Source organism: Centroberyx affinis, unplaced genomic scaffold (assembly GCF_046629955.1).
Source record: "Centroberyx affinis isolate AG114_WGS23_722 - 3 ecotype Tasmania unplaced genomic scaffold, CSIRO-AGI_Caff_v1 ptg005815l_1, whole genome shotgun sequence".
Lineage (NCBI taxonomy): Eukaryota > Metazoa > Chordata > Actinopteri > Beryciformes > Berycidae > Centroberyx > Centroberyx affinis.
Window position 1 is genome coordinate 130,913 of NW_027282948.1, and position 17,019 is coordinate 147,931.

Consider the following 17,019-nt stretch of genomic DNA (forward strand, 5'->3'; position numbering starts at 1 on the left):
AGCTAAAGGGGGAGTGTATTACATGGTGTTCCTTAGTCTAACCTAATCTATTTTTTCTTTCTCCCTCCCTCCCTTCCTTCTTCCCCCCTCTTTTGTTCTCTCTCTCACTGTTCACCCTTTGTCTCTATTGCTTGTCTTGCTCCATCTCCATTTCTCCATCTTCCTCTCACTCATCCCTCTCTTTTATTGTTCATTTCTCTCTCTCTCACCCGCTTTCTCCACCATTCTGCCATCTCTGTTCCTCACTTTCTCGTCCTCTTTCTCCCTCTCTCCCTCCCTTTTCTCTCTTCAGACGTGTCCCTCCAGAGTGGCCCTGGTGCCCAGTATGAGACCCCCCACTGGGGAGCCTCTTTGCCAATTGACAGCCCCTCCAGCGGCAGCAGCTGGGACAAAGTGATCATCGACGGGAGCGACACAGACTCTTGGCCCTCAATCAGCCGCAATAGTGACCTCAGCCGACCTGCAGCACCAGAATGCCCCTTGGGCTCGGCTAACTCCAACCCAGACACCAGTGCTGTCACTACCACCACTAGTAGTAGTTTTCTGAGTATGGCCACAGGGGCTGCAGGCCAGCAGGCCCACTACTCCTCTCTCAAAGCTAACGGTAACATGATGACAGGTCCTGGGTCAGCCAACACCATAGCTGGTAATAGAGGCTGGGGTTCAGATGGGAAACAGGACGGTATGAATGGCGGCCGAGCAGGGGCGCCCAATAGCTGGGGTTCTCCCAATTTTAACTTGAACCTCAACCCCAACGCCAACCCATCAGCCTGGCCTGTTCTGGGCCATGAGGCTGGTGGTATGGGACCTAACGGGATGTCCAACTCCTCATCCCTCCCACCAGGTATTAATGGAAATGGAAACATGGGAAACGGGAACCTGGGAGGAGGAGATACTGGCGGGGGAGGTTGGGGTGGCATGATGAGTCCCAACGAAAATGATCAGCAGCACCCTTCGTCCAACACCAACTTGTCTTTCAAAATGGAGCCTGCTAACATTAACACTGACGGACCAAACCACACTAAGCAGCAGCAGCAAGCTCAGGAGCCGATGAGCCCCATCCATGGGTTGCCTGGCTGGGGTGGCCAGTCGCCCACAGAGTCGTCCCAGCTCAACGGGGACACAACAGGCAGCTCTGTATGGGGAAGTGGGGAAACCAAGGCAGCTGACGCCCCCAAGGACTCAGGCTGGGACTCGACTCCCTCTGGAGGCGTTTCTGCCTGGGGCCGCCAAGGCAGCGGTGGTGGGAGTAGTGGAAGTGGTGGCTGGGGTGACTGGGGGAAATCCTCTGGAGGTGGAGATGGATCTAAAGGCTGGGATTCAGCCGACGCTGGCAGCTCTGGTTCCGGCCAGGAGCAGCAGCTCAGTTCCTGGGGCCAGCAGCCCAGAACAGCCCCGGCAAGCGAGGGCAGTGGAGACAGCAGCGATGGTCGATCCGGCCAGCGAGACAGGTCCTCCAGCATGGATGTTGCCCCTCTGCTACCCCGCCAAGACTTGGACCCCAGGGTGCTGAGTAACTCGGGCTGGGGACAGACCCCCGTCCGACAGCACACCGTCTGGGAGATGGAAGAAGCTAGCTCTAATGTTGGGAAGAACAACGGCATCTCAGACAAATGGGGAGGCTCCAGCTCCAACTCAAGTGGTGGACCCTCGTCCACCAATGGAGGCACCGTTAATCCCAACATTGGCCCCAGCCAGAGGCCTGGGTCTGGAGGGAAGAGTGACGGTGGAGGATCGTCATCCTCCAGCTGGGGAGTCCCTCCACCTCAGTCAATCCAGACTGGATCAGGATGGGGGGACCCCCCACAGCCGGTCAGCAAGGCCCCAAATGGCACCAGTAGTGGCTGGGGAGAGCCCATGACCACCAACGGTCCTAAAAGTGGAGGCCCGCAAACCTGGGGCTCTGAGGACAAGTCACCCAGCTGGGACGATGGCCCAGCTAAAAGCCAGCCTACCAACTGGGGAGAGGGGCCCAAGAACTCCCACGGCTGGGGCAACAGCAGCGGAGGCTCCAATGGGTCCAGCACAGGAGAATGGGGAGAGACAGAAGTCAAGAAGAACGGCTCCTCCAGCAGCATGTGGGAAGGAGAGGCAGGGAACGGAGGTGGAGGTGGTGGATGGAAGGAAAGCCCCAGAGGAGGAAACGGAGGAGGAGGAGGAGGAGGAGGAGGAGGAGGAGGAGGCGGCTGGGGGAAGCCTGCCCCCGCTGTGAGTGGTAGCGGCTGGGGGGAGACCCCACGTGCCAACGGCCCGGCGCAGGGAGGCTGGGGCTCCTCCAAGGCCCAGGAAAGCAGCAGCAGCAGCACTGGCAGTGGTGGAGGTGGCAGTATTGGCTCCTGGGGTGGTCCTGGTTCTGTGAAGCAGAACGCCCCTGGCTGGGGCAATGCCAGCAAACAGGACCAGGGCATAGAGCCCTCTGGTTGGGAAGAGCCCTCACCTCCCTCCATCCGCAGGAAGATGGAGATCGACGACGGAACGTCCACCTGGGGCGATCCCAACACCTACAACAAGACTGTCAACATGTGGGACCGCAACAATCCCAACGGGAATCCGGGCAACAGCGGCCCACCACCCAATAAGAATGGTGGAATGATGATACCCAACAACAACAACAATCACTCTGTCGGCCCCGGCAACAACAATCACCACCACACCCACCACATGCATCACCATCCGCATCACGGCCAGCCCCCAGCCCACCCACAGCACCATGGCAACAACAATGGGTCACCCAACACCGCCGCCCCACACCAGGGTGGGGGCCCCCAGGGTAGACCCCCCCTCGCCAATCCAGGTGAGAAATCTGAGACAGGCAAGGAATGATGCAATGAGTAATGCAATATAGCTCTGCTGTTGGGGAAAAACAACTGATGTTTTGGAGATCCAAGGTTGTTATCTGACAGCTGTTTTAGATGTTTCATCAAATGGTTTCAAGCTTGTTTGATTATTCACAGCCAGTCTTAATAAATAAAGTTAATGAAGGATGGGGGATAGACAAAGCCTAAGTGGAGACTTTTTTTTCACTCCGCAATAGATAAAATAGCTAAATGACTAATAAAGCATTGTTGGCAAGGATAGTTATTCCGTACAAGAATTATTCCATAAAAGAGGTCTCTCACAATGATTATTAAGCAGATACCCTCAGAGGTATTGAGGGTCTCATAATGGTCAGGCATACATAATAAAGGCTCTGTATTGCAGGCTTAAGTTAGCACTGCAGCCAGTTCAAACAAGTCCCATTGAAGACAAAGGCCATATATATAGACATGGCAGAGCTTTATCGCCTAACAGTCTCTCTCCTCTCTCATTATCATTTCATGATTGTGAATAAGACCATTGCCCCCTGCTGTTATTCGTTTGCACTACACCCACCAAGGAGCCTCATGAGCAGCTCCTGAGACACACAGATATACACATATATACACATATCACAGTCCCTTTGCATCAGCCAAGAAAAAGAGAGAAATTGGAGATGCAGTGAGAGGTTGTAGGGTTCAGCAGAGATAGAGAGTGAGAGAGAGAGAGAAGACCAAAAAGAGATTGATGAGTGAGCAGGAGCGAGAGAGCGAGTGAACAAGAAGGCTGGGTGCAGGCCAGCAGTTAAACTGGCATGCACCGGCTGGCACGAGCTACTGCTTTCATACGCCTCCTTCTCCTCCTACACATACAGACACACACGCACACACACACAAGAGCGCCTGATGGGCCAGACTGGGCCAGTCGAAGGCCTACTGCTGTCAGAGGAGGAGGCAGCCATGAAAGGCCTCTATATATAGACGGCATGGCACTGCTTCAACTCACTAGCTTACTGTTCAGCTGCCTCTCTGATTAACATGTCACTGTAGCTCATCATGAGGGCCTTAGAAGACAGGGTAAGGGTTGAGGAAAAAGAGATTTGAGATAGCAATAGTTTCAATTAGTGCAACAACTTTTAACTGTTTGTATTGTTATAATATAGTTTAGGGTAAAAGACATACAGTATGATTTGATCATATGGAGACAAGAACTGACTTGTGCGTGGACAGCATGCAGTTTTGCAGACCTCAGTGAAGCCAAGCTGCTTTCATATGCATGTCTCAAATTCTGAACTCTTCTCCCTCCCTCTTACTAGTTGGGAGGAGATCTCCATTGTTCAGTAGTCTAGGATGACAGAAATGGGGAATAATATGATGATAAAAAAACAGCTTGTGAATGAATATTTTACTTCTTTATTCCTAGATTTGGTTCTTCAGTTCAAGGTTCAAGTTATTCCTGACTGTATTACTTATCTTTTCCATGTTCATTTCTCTCTCTCAGGTTGGGGAGAGCTTCCCAGTGTTCAGCCCAAGTCAGAGCCTGCCTGGGGAGAGCCAGCGGCTCCATCATCAGCCGTGGACAATGGCACCTCTGCCTGGGGCAAGCCCCCAGGGGGTGTAGGAGGATGGGGAGACGGGGGCCACGAACCCTCTGGACCCTACAGCAGGACCAACGGACCCCCAGGTCCTGCACCCTGCAAGCCAGGTAACACCCACAGATGAATAATATATGCAGATACAGAAATGAAAGATGTCTGGCAAAGAAATGGTAGCATGAAGGAAATATGTTCTGTACCATCAGGCAGTGATCACACTTGAGGGGACACGCCCCTCTGTACTGAAAGCAGTTAAGAATTGAGGCTGCTGAAACCTACTTGGGTTGCTGAGGTATTTGGTGCTATGCTACCATAGAAAAGGTGCATACTGCAATTCTGCCATAGTTTTGGCATTTGGAAGATTAGTGAAGTGTACATTAGCTTCCCAGCTTACATTTGTCAGTGTGATTGCCGCCTTAGGCATTTGAAGTTCAGTTTGGGTCCAGTAGCACCACACCTCCAACATATGGTCTCAGCCAAAGGAGTGATTGATAGTAACACCCAGTATGTGTGCACAAATACACTCAGTTAAGTGAACGAGAACAGGAAGTTTCTTCAAAACTGTTTCCATTTGTGCCAATTCTGAAAGCTTTTGTTAGTGCTGCTGGAGTGTTGCTGGGATTAAAGCAATTCCACGCCTCAGTTGGTCTTGGTTATTTGTGTTGCTGGTTTGAAATGTTGGAAATGGTGGAGGAAGGTGTAGAACGAATGCAGCGTGTCAAATGGCAACAGTGCCACCAAGTGGTCAGGTTGAAAATTAACTGCTGCTCACCCTCTGAAATGCCTTGTATATTCTCAAGGTGCACATAGGATACTGCACAAAAATATTGTAATGGCTAAAACTAACACATTTTTCAACATTGTTTTAATCTTAAATTTGTTCACCTCTTCACTTGTCGCCTTCTTTCTCAGGCCCCAAACCTATGCAAGACGGCTGGGGAGGCGGAGGGGAGGAGATGGGCATGTCAACCGGCCAATGGGACACTGAGGATGGGGACATGTGGAACAGCCCCACCTCCCAGGAGAGCAGCTCCTCTTGCAACTCCTGGGGCAATGGACCCAAAAAGGGCCCACCCAAGGTCAGAAGACACTTACTTCACTTCCTTTTTGTCATAAATGTGCCAACAGATGGCAAGATGGGAATTGCCAGAGGTCTTCCAATACTTTATTATCATGATCCTTGGATGGTGATAACAACAATAATGGGAAGTGTTGGTCAAATGAATAAGTTCTCTCTTGTATTTTGTCAGGGGAAGATGGGCAACAAGCCAGACGAGGCCTGGATCATGAACCGTCTCATCAAACAGCTCACTGACATGGGCTTCCCGGTGAGAGAGGCAATACATATTTTAGAGAAGGGTTCACACACTGAAATATACCACCTACGTGTGATTATTGTGCACAAATGCTATATAACTCATATTTCCGTTTACACTTGTGTGATTGAATTTAGACCAAGCTCTCTTCCAGTCAGAGATTTCTTTCCAAGTTGTTGTCCTAGATAGGTTTCCAGTATTTTCCAGTATGTTTCCAGTACATTTTAGTTCAATCCAATAACAATAATACAGGGTAGACGCACACAGAGACCAACACACTGATTTACAGATGTGCCTTGTGATAAGGCACATCTAAAGGCACATATAAAAAAACAGAGTTTGTCGATAACATAAAAGCATTACCATAAATAAGACCATATCTTTTCCGTCTGTTGAGCCATGGTTAGTGATGGACCGATTGTATGTTGTCCATGTATTACAGAGAGACCCTGCTGAGGAGGCTTTGAAGAGCAACAACATGAACCTGGACCAGGCCATGAGTAAGTCCACCAACATATTTGTGTGGGGTGTCTAAGGGAAAAAAAGGTCACTTGAAATTCATCACTCAGTAGTTAAAAACAGAGATAACTGTTCTGCTGTATATTTAGTATTTGTGTGTCTAGACTTGGCATTAACCCCAGCATTGCTCTTTCCTTTCTCCTCTCTCCTCCCAGGCGCCCTGTTGGAGAAGAAGACGGAGCTGGACAAGCGGGGCATGAGCATGTCTGACTACAGCAACGGCATGAACAAACCCATGGTGTGCCGGCCCTCCGCCCTCTCCAAAGACCCCTCCGACCGCAGCTCCTTCCTCGACAAGGTACCACACTGACCCAGCTACTGGCCATCACACCTTTACTAAACACACTTGTCCTTGTCAGTAAAAATATCAGTGGAACATTTCTCTTCGTGCAATTAACCAGATTCATCTTTTTCTTCCCCCTCCTCACCCCTCCCTCCCTCCCTCCTCTCCTTTTCTGCCCGCCTCTGTTTTTCCCCTCCCTACCCATTTGTCTCTCTCTGGTCCAGGATGGTGTTCTGTCCGATGACGCCCCCCCATCACCGTTTCTGCCTTCCCCCAGCCTGAAGCTCCCCCTGGCCAACAGCAGCCTTCCTGGGCAGGGTCTGGGACAGGGCAACCCGGGGCTGGCCATGCAAAACTTGAACAACAGACAGGTAACACACGCCGCACACACAATTACACCACAGACATAGAACTGTGTGTTCCAAAATACAGTGAAAAACAAAGTTCATAATTTCAAAACAGACCCGCAACGCCCTTACACATCATTTCAGACTTGAATACACTTTGTTGAATGCAAACATATTACTAGGAAGTGAAATTCACAGTTGCCATCTTTGTGGTACAAAGCATACTTTGGACAGTAGACTGCATTTGTCACTCAAAAACATATTCATCATTCAATATTTTATGGCTATGTGTGTAGAAATAGCGCTGTGTTAAATGTATATTAAACACACCACCCACCCACCCACACACACATGCTCCCCAGTCTCAAGTTTTCCATTGCTCACTTGTGTGTGTATGACCTTGCCTGAAGTGTCCATTGAAAGCAGATAGTTGAGTTCTATCAAATATCCCCCCTAGAGGCAGCCTTGGCCCAGAAAACCTACAGTATGTCCTTGAAGCCAAAACAAAGGCATTGTAAGCGGGCCTGTTATAACAAGGACTGAATAGAAGGACCTCTCCAAAGGCATTGAATAGGATCTACAGTACAAGAGCAAGCTGCCTTTTACTAGTTCATTGTTTTTGGGCCATTTGAAATATATATAAAAAAAAGCACAATTATCACAATTTAATACAACAAGTTGCTGGTCTGGCTGAGTGTTCATTATATGCTTTGGTCTATCTGACACTCAAGGTTTGGTCTATTGGTAAAAACGAAGCTAGACCTTGAGGGTGAAGGCTTTGAAAAATGTTTTTAGCCGTTGCTATGTCGGCTGGGAATAACATCGACCTAAGCTTCGCTATTGAGTGCTCCTTAGTGCCCTTTTTTATCTCAATCGAGTGGACTCATTCATGTATTGAATGAACCAATCAATTTCACAATGACTCGACAGTTGGATGCTCAGCTCTTGACCTTACACTAGAGGCACTCTCCAACCGTTTGCTTGAGTGGTCAAGAATGCACACAATTCCTCCCAATTCAGTGGCTCAGCTTCCATTCATTCAGACATGCAGCATGAGTTTCTACGTACGTGACATGGCCTCTATAATTTGGATAAATGTGGATGTTTCAGGAGTTTCATGGTTAGTTTGATGACTCCTCTGTGTGTGTGTGTGTGTGTGTGTGTAGATGCCCAGTGGAATGTTTGGCAGTAGCGGAGCAGCACAAACCCGGGCCATGCAGCAGCAGCCTCCTCAGCCACCAGTGCCACCTCTCAGCTCCTCCCAGCCTAGTCTACGTGCTCAAGTGCCTCAGTTTCTCTCCCCTCAGGTAGACACAACATATATTCTACTTCTACATATACATACATATACATACACCAGGTGAAAGTCAGGTGGGGGATTGTTAACAAATTGCACCGTCTGTCTTTTGACTGGGGAAACTATTCGACAGCCAAAATTGTGAATATTGATTTCTCTATTCGTGTTTCCTTCTTTTGCTTCTTTCTTTCTCACTCCATGCCACACTCTGCTACAAATACTCCGCCCCCTCCTTCCCCTTTGTGAATGTGGCTGTAGTTTATGCTGCGTTCATGTGATGTGGGAATATTCATTGGAACAACTTCATGGCTCAGAGCAGTGACTTGGAAGTGTTCACACATTCAAACTTCTTTGAGTTTTCTATAGACTTTGGTTGCTTAACATTTGAGTTTGACAACAAACCAAAACCTGCAGTGTCATCCACAGTGTGTCCTGCTATTGCATCTGTCACAATCTTTTTCAAAGCTCAAAATTTTCCCATTGCAACACAGCAAACAAAGGTACATTTTGTGTCACAGTAAAATGTGCAACTGGTCAGAAATTTCAGTTATTTGGGCGCCCCTGCCACATAAAGCTCAGTCCTTCCCGCAGCGACCCGGGTTCGAATCCAGCCTGCTGTGGTCATTTGCTGCATGTCCTCCCCTTTCTCTCCGATACCTTCCTGTCTCTCTCTCCCTATCTCTAAATCTTAAAAAAAAAAAGAAATTTCAGTTATTTGCCTCAGCTTCTCTCTCCAAACCTTAATCTAATTCACAACTTTAGTTTATCCCTAAACCCTAACATAAGTGTTTTCCCCTTGCGAAGACTGGCAAAAATGTCATCAAAAGTAATTTTCTGGGAACCCTAAAGTGCCAGAATAGGACCTCTGGGCCTTGCAAGGCATGCACTCCTCAGATAGAGACTTCACCCCTCACACTCTCTTTCCCTCATCTCTCTCTGTCCTTTTCTCTTTCTCTCCGTGCACAAACGTATCAGCGGTTTCCCTTGCCTCCAGCTGCTCTTGTGGAAATGTTGTGATTTGTAGTGACTGACTTGTCATCTCCCCTCTCTTCCTCCCCATTCTCCCCTTCCCTCCAGGTCCAAGCACAGCTCTTGCAGTTTGCAGCAAAAAACATTGGTCTGAACCCTGCACTTTTAACCTCACCAATAAACCCTCAACAAATGACCCTGTTGTATCAACTTCAGCAACTGCAAATGGTGAGTCAAAGGCCCCCTTTCTCTCTGCATCAGTAGCACAGCAGAGAGAGTGGGTTGGGGTTCAAGACTTAGTCTGAACTGAAACAAGAGTAACTCCACCACAGAAAACTAAAACCTATCTGACTTTTTGTAACTTCTTGATTTCAGCTTTTTTTAATTTAATTTGTCATGTTGATTGACAAAAATCAAAAGAAGAATTTAGAATACATTTACATTTGTTTTGTTTACAAACACCGGAGTAAGTAGAGCTAGCCTATATTTTTAGCTAAAGTGAGTCAAAAATGTTGCCGGTTTCACATCTACAAGTGAAAACTAAAATAAACTGGGTATGCACTCGTAATGAATCGGGTAGAAAACTGCTGACCCCCACTCTCCTTCTCTGTTCTGTCTCTTTTTCTCTCCCTCCATTCAGGCGTACCAGCGTTTACAAATCCAGCAGCAGATGATGCAGGCGCAGCGCAATGTTTCCGGCCCCATTAGACAACAAGAGCAGCAAGTGAGTCAAGAAAACACGCACGCGCACACACACACACACACACACACACACACACACACACACACACACACACACACACACACACACACAGAAAGTATGAGCAAAAAGGCAATTCATTTCATGAGTGTGACCCCATGTGACGTCTGACTCAAAGCACCGTGACAGTACTCAGATTTTAGATCTTGAAAAAACACTTTGATTGTCACATGAAACCATAACAACATGGACAAAAACACATTGCTAAAACAGGCAGAAGTTGCTCAAGCTGCTTATCTGGCTGCAAGATGTCTGCATGGGAACCGGGTTACTTGTGGTGGTGTTGGACATGGGTCAATAACCCCTCTTCTCCTTTCTTGAAAATGTTATAATTTTGACAGACATTGAGTCAGGAGGTTTCCACAAGCTAAGGCCTGCTGAAAGCCGCAAAACATTTTTGAATAAGATATCTTCATCTTCTTACCTTCACCATTTCTCTTTCAACTTTGCCTTTCATCCTCCATCCTCTCCCTCCTCTTGCCATTCCACCTCTCCTTCAATCCTGCCATTCTTTCCCTTCCATGTCTCTTTTCTCCCTCCATCCTCCCTCCATCTCTCTGCACTTGCTGTTCTGACTCTCCCTCCCTCAATCTCTTCATTCTTTCTTCTCCCTCCACTCCACTTTTATAAAACATCCCTGTGACACTTTCCATCTTCTCTCCCAGGTTGCACGTACAATCACCAACATGCAGCAGCAGATCCAGCAGCACCAGCGTCAGCTGTACCAGGCGCTGCTGATGAAGCAGCAGCAGCCTCCCTCTCACTCCTCCTCCTCTTCCTCCTCCTCTGGCCTGCATCCCCCTGGTGGCCCCGCCGGAGGCCCCGGCCCCGGCAAATCAGCCCTGGACCCGTTCACAGGCCCCCACCAGGCCCCGGGCCTCGCCGACACACTGCACACCAAAGAGCCGCCGTCTTCGCCCAACGCCTACAGCACCTACCCTCTCTGTGAGTCTGGCATGGGGGAAACAGATAGTGATGTCAGCATAAATTTAGCTTGATTTTCCAAAGTGAAGCTTTTGTCATGCTTGGAGACAATGATTAAATATTTTCATACATTTCAAAAAGACACAAAAAGTGACAGCACTGACATTCATATATGGGCACACATATACGTATGGCCACACACAGTCCATACATATGTCCGCCTATAATGAATGCACAGAATCCCAGACGTATTCAGACCATGCCTATTTTCCCTTGAGTCATACATATGCAAACTCACATATAGATTCTTCCAACTTCTGACAACATATTAATCCCTGCAGCACCCTCTAAACAAGGATTACTGGTTTTCTGACATTGGTTTTTCTATTGAAAACTGACAATGTCTTTCTCTGTTGTTATCCTTGGTTGAAATTGTAGTTTTATTGTATGTTTTTCATGTTCTTTTTCTGTGCCTGTGGATACAATAATGTAACCTCGCCACCACCAACTCACACAGTAAAAACGCATTGAAAGATTTTTCTGTTTTGTGTGCAGCTGGACTGAATCCAAACATGAATGTAAACTGCATGGAGGTGGGGGGTCTGTCTCTGAAGGAGCCCCCCCAGCCCCAATCCCGCCTGTCCCAGTGGACACACCCCAACTCCATGGACAACCTCCCTGGCAACTCCACACACATGGAGAACAACCTCAATAAGCACGGTAGGCTTGCGCACACCCACGCATACATGTACATATCCACATACTGATACAAATGGACCAACTCATATGAACGTACACTGCCAGGTGGTCCTTGTAAATAAGCCTTTAATTCCCCTGCCAGGTTAAATAAATGTCAAAATTAAACAGATTCTGTACAGTCCCCCCGCATATTTGTTTTACAAGCTACAGCTAGCCAGCTAAAAACAATTTAAAAACACATTGTAAAAGTGCAAATATCAGCCATGATTCAACAGGGTTTTGAATTATGACCAAAAACTCCTACATTTAGTTTTTTATGAATATGGTGGATTGGATCTGAGGAGTGTGAGAGTTGTGTGAAAATTTGCAGCGAAGGTGTGAATGCTCATAGTTTTGGTTAAATTTTCACAAAAATTCAGCTTTAATGATAAAGAGCAGGCATGATTTGAAGAAAATCATCTTAACTGCTGTAAAACATGATGAAGTTTGATTGAGGAGTGAAGCTTTTAATTTCTGAATGGCTGATCTGAATCTGCCATATGTCTCTTGATGCTCTTGTGTGGCAACAGCACAGGGGAAATAAGTTAATTAACATTTTTGATTAAGAAATCTCTCACATTTGTCTCTAAAGTTATTACTGAAGTAGATAATACAAGATACTTAATTGTTCCTGTGGGGAAATTTGTTTTGGGCTACAAAAGTGCTGTTTCTCAGCCAAGTCCTAATAGATTAAAAATAAAAGTAAACTAAAACTCATAGCATAAATGTACAGTATATACTTATAACACAACACAGCTAGTAAAAGACAACATACTGCACAGCTAAGAACAAGTAAAGTACACGTCCACAAATATAGTACCCCATGTGAATTCTTTCAGCCACCCGCAAAGACGCATTTGAGATTCCCAGTATTGTTTGCATGTGAAAAACTAGTCAAGTGACACCAGCTCTTTGACACCTGCGTCTTTTATCGTCACACTTGAGATCTCACCAAGAGCCTTTTTTTCACACATTCTGTCTGCAAGCTCAGACTCTACAAAGAAACTCTCTGCCGCAACACTCATCTTTAAAGTGTCCTCCCTTTTCCTGTCCACATGCTGTGGAGAGAGGTATGGACTTTTAGTAAAGACACCCGCAGCACCAATACTGCTGTCAACAAACCTGTGATCACTGTGCCTGACTTTCGATCCTACCGTCACTCTGACTAATGGTGAAAGCGTTTCAGTCTCAAAAGGTCTTCAGTCAGGTATTTAGTGTCAACATGTAGCCTTTGGCCACAGTGTGAGAACTCTTGGTAAAGTCAAGGTTAATATTTTTATCATAAAGAAGAAAATAAACAAAGGTTGAGAAGAGTATGACATAGAACATCATGCCTATAACCTGCTTAATAGAAAAAAAGATAATGGTGTTCCAATTGTATAGTATTGGGTATGTTATTCTCTTCATGTTACCTCAGTATACTTTCCAAGTCTATTCGTTTTGGCCTCAATTATGTGATTTTGATGTATGCACCAGTCTTAAGTCTCTTCTTTCCCTCTTGGCCTATGTCAGGTGCCATATCTGCTGCCTCTACCCTGGGCCCCCCTGGGAAGCCACCCCAGCTGGAGGACTCCTACAGCCACTACAATCTGATCTCCAGCTCCGAGTCCCCCACCAGCCCCCTGGTGCCCCCGGACAGCTGGGGCCAGGGCAAGAGCCCCAACGAAAAGATCTCCAACGGGACCAATATCAACTGGCCCCCAGGTGAGGACAGGACAGGACACAGGACAGACATACAAAAGTGTTTCCCCTGTACCTTTTCTGTAGCAGTGCTGGTTTACAGTAGTTTCTCTGGCAGCAATCTAATAGTGAATACAAAGGAAACAATGGCGCTTCAAGGCATATGTGAAATTTTTCAAACTGTTGGTGAATTCATTAGAAGACAGTCCCTGTCCACTTTGTTCCACCAGAGCATTTCAATTAGAATTTCAGTCATTGTGGTTCTGGTTATGTGTGGGTCATTTTAACAACTGCCGGCCCTTTCTTTTGCCCCGTCAGAGTTCTGTCCAGGTGTGCCATGGAAGGGCCTTCAGAACATCGACCCTGAGAACGACCCCAACATGACCCCCGGCAGCGTCCCCAGCGGGCCCACCATCAACACCAACATCCACGACGTCAACCGCTACCTGCTGCGAGACAGGAGTGGAGGTACGGACAGAGACGGCGCTGGGATGTAAAGGGGGATGACAGGGAGAGGAGTAGAAATCCAAGACTCTTATGTTACTCTAAAGACATTCCCTTTACAATAAGACTCTCTTATATTTAGTCCAAATGACCCTGTGTTACTGATTCTACACCACAAGCCCCTGATACTTATACTTCCACTGATGCTGACATGAAGTTGTTTATGTCTCTGTCTTCGGTCACAGCACTGCTACCACTGTAGCCTCTTCCCCAGCTCCGCCACTTCAGAATGGCTCTGTCCCTCCCACCAGCAGTGACTGGCCAGTCAGTGGCTACTCTAGTAGTGCAGGAACAAACCCTCAAAAAGGGCCTTCGTTTTTGTTGTACCCCTACCCGGGGTAGAACAAAACATTACCTTGTTTTTTCATAACTTTGACATGTCCCCTTCATGAAATGGATGGTTCTATTGTGAATCAGCAGCCTTTTATATAGGGTTAGGGTTAGCTCTTATAGCTCTTTCAGTCTGTCCTCCGCTGACGTAGACGGCTCAGGTGCAGTGAGCCTCGTCCCTCCACCTGCTGAACCCTCCCTCACCCAACATGGGAACCCTGACACCACACTTCCTCAGGTCCCTACACACCCCAAGCCTCACCCAAACCCTGACCTGTTTAACTGATCCCGCACCATCCGAGCCTCACCTACCTTCAGCGCATCTAGGTGTTGTGGATACTAAGAAAGCAAGCGTCAACTTAACTTGACCTTCAACCGTGTGCTCTGCCTCTTTTGACCCAACCCAAAAAACCCAAGCCTCGCCCTAGTTGGCCTTTACAGCAAATCCTGTGTGTGTGTGTGTGTGTGTGTGTGTGTGTGTTTTAGGGCATATATTCACTACTTGAAACACTTTTGAGAGAAAAAAATGACAGCGTCATACAGTTTGGAACTGTAGTTTATGCGATTTCTGTATTTCCCCTGTAAGTTGTGCAGGCCTTGCATGCGTGTGTGTTAACTGATGTGAAAGTAGGCTTACCTTCCTCATGCGTCTCATGCAACTGAGTGGTATCATTGAATGGCTGAATTGTACTTCACTGTTGAAACAAAAAGATTTATAAAATTAGGGTAGATGCACTGAATTTTTAATCCCATTCTCAGACATTTTGAAATTTAGCATGAGAAGAATACAATTTTTTTTATGAAATCTTGTGGCCCATTGCAGCTTAAACTAATTAGAGGAACATGTTCGTGAATGTCCTCTTCTGACCCCATGACATCCTTTTTATACAATTGATACATTTGTATAATCTGTGAAAGTGATGTGATCATTGTTGTAGCTGGCCAGTTTATCAATAAGCGAAAACCTCCAGGGGTCTTTTTTTTTTAATCTACAGCACATCTACTTTCTAGCCCATGATAGAAAGAAACCAGTGAACCACATAAGCCTACCAACTGAAAGCTTCAAATTGTAACCACACATCTCCCTCTGTAGCATGTGTGTGTGTTATTCTCTCTCATCTCTCCTCGTCTTTCTCCCCATATAAAGGTAAACTGTCCGACATGAAGTCCACCTGGTCCCCGGGGCCCATCTCCCACAGCCAGGCCTCTCTGTCCCACGAGCTGTGGAAGGTCCCCCAGGGGCCCCGCAGCAACACGGCCCCGTCCCGGCCCCCGCCAGGCCTCACCAACCCCAAGCCCTCCTCCACTTGGGGAGGCAACTCGCTGGGCCTGGCCCAAGGCTGGAGCAGCTCCTACTCCTCCGGTGAGCTCCTCTGCTCCAAACCAGTCTGCACTTTAAGGCTTTAGTTTTTGAACACTGATACATTTATCTAGTCACCTAGTTACCATCCTCAGGTTGTTGCCCCTTAAAAAATAGATTTCACTCTGAAGTGTCCCTCCTTACAGGACTAGGTTTCCCTAAAATGTCCTAACATTATTATATCATCTTTAGTCCATTGTGTTACTGCTAACCTGGCCTTGGAAAACCAGCCCATAACTTCTACTTAAATTATGTAATTGAAACCCAATTATAAAATCTATTATTTACAATAAGGAGATTAAAACAATCAAGCATATTCTCCAGTTTCTGAAATTTAAGATTTTCAACAAACAAAAGCAACAGATCTCAGTCTCACCATATTATATCTTACCATCAAAACACGGGCGTGATTGAGACCGCGTAGGTGTGGTTTAGTACACAGCTGCTATTCTACACTCAGTACGGTTGCTATATGAAGGCTGGGGGGACACACCCTGCTGAGTTCTCTTGTCAAACTGACATCTTGCGGTTTACCGGCTCTGCTAGAAACCTGTAGACATTTGGTGTGTGACCTTGTTTTGACATGGCACATTTAAGGTCACACTGATTTTTAAATTTGAAGCCACGCTTTAGGACTACACCTACAGAGCAGCTGAGAAGTGTGTGTGTGTGTTGCAACAGACCACAGATGACGAAAAGCAGTGATACTGTTTCCTTTTCTCGCTTCCTATTTGTCAAAATGTATATAGTATAAGCATTTGGGGGCAGTGATTTTTTTTTATTACGGTTTTGAAAACAGTAGATAATTAACAACAGCATATGTGACTGTCTCTGCATCTCTGTCACAGAGGGAACCACATGGAGTACAGACAGCTCCAACAGGACCAGCAGCTGGCTGGTGCTGAGGAATCTCACCCCACAAGTAAGTACTATGCTGCAGTAAGAAACACAATCACGCAGTGGCTGCCATTGTGCAACTGACCTCTACAGCAAGCGTGTAACAAGGGGGAAACGTACAATGGCTACATCTGACATTGTTGTAAAAAAAAAAGTCTGTGAGGCTTTTGGTTTGTATAATGCAGGTTGCTTCTAGTTTAGTTTCTTTATTTGGACAGTGAAAAAAAAAGGAACAGAAAAAAAATGAATTTGTGCAGGGGAGATAAAAACAAAAAAAAACAAGGGTCTTATAAATAAAACCTCTCACCTCAAAGCAAAAAAAACAAGATGACAAGCAAGACAAAACAGAATTTGATAACGGAAAATAAATGACAACAAAATGCAACAAGGAGGAAAACAAAGCAAGAAAGGGAATAAAAAGGGATAAAATATCGAACTGAAATTGGAGTTAAAAAAAAAAAAAATCCAAATCAGATGTGATGTTAGTGGTAACTGCCACTTGTTTGTATTCCAGATTGATGGTTCGACTCTGCGGACCCTGTGCATGCAGCACGGCCCCCTGATCACATTCCACCTCAACCTGACCCAGGGCAACGCCGTGGTGCGCTACAGCTCCAAGGACGAGGCCGCCAAGGCCCAGAAGTCCCTGCACATGTAAGCCTCAACATAGTCTGTTATATTCAAGCTGGCTCAGAAAATGGTATG

At 46.7% G+C, this 17,019-nt stretch overlaps 1 protein-coding gene across 1 annotated transcript in view; it reads left to right on the plus strand.

Moving 5' to 3' along the window:
- LOC139667848 (trinucleotide repeat-containing gene 6C protein-like) overlaps positions 1–17,019 on the plus strand; it is a 57,801-nt gene that overhangs the window by 34,181 nt on the left and 6,601 nt on the right. The window contains exons 5-23 of the mRNA XM_071547321.1: positions 293–2,794; positions 4,297–4,500; positions 5,303–5,469; positions 5,641–5,718; positions 6,149–6,206; positions 6,381–6,523; positions 6,733–6,879; positions 8,022–8,162; positions 9,230–9,349; positions 9,762–9,845; positions 10,547–10,826; positions 11,361–11,525; positions 13,056–13,247; positions 13,542–13,691; positions 13,930–14,005; positions 14,178–14,218; positions 15,205–15,420; positions 16,266–16,339; positions 16,829–16,968. Of these exons, the coding sequence (XP_071403422.1) occupies positions 293–2,794; positions 4,297–4,500; positions 5,303–5,469; positions 5,641–5,718; positions 6,149–6,206; positions 6,381–6,523; positions 6,733–6,879; positions 8,022–8,162; positions 9,230–9,349; positions 9,762–9,845; positions 10,547–10,826; positions 11,361–11,525; positions 13,056–13,247; positions 13,542–13,691; positions 13,930–14,005; positions 14,178–14,218; positions 15,205–15,420; positions 16,266–16,339; positions 16,829–16,968 (4,978 nt within the window). The remainder of the gene's footprint in view (positions 1–292; positions 2,795–4,296; positions 4,501–5,302; positions 5,470–5,640; positions 5,719–6,148; positions 6,207–6,380; positions 6,524–6,732; positions 6,880–8,021; positions 8,163–9,229; positions 9,350–9,761; positions 9,846–10,546; positions 10,827–11,360; positions 11,526–13,055; positions 13,248–13,541; positions 13,692–13,929; positions 14,006–14,177; positions 14,219–15,204; positions 15,421–16,265; positions 16,340–16,828; positions 16,969–17,019) is intronic.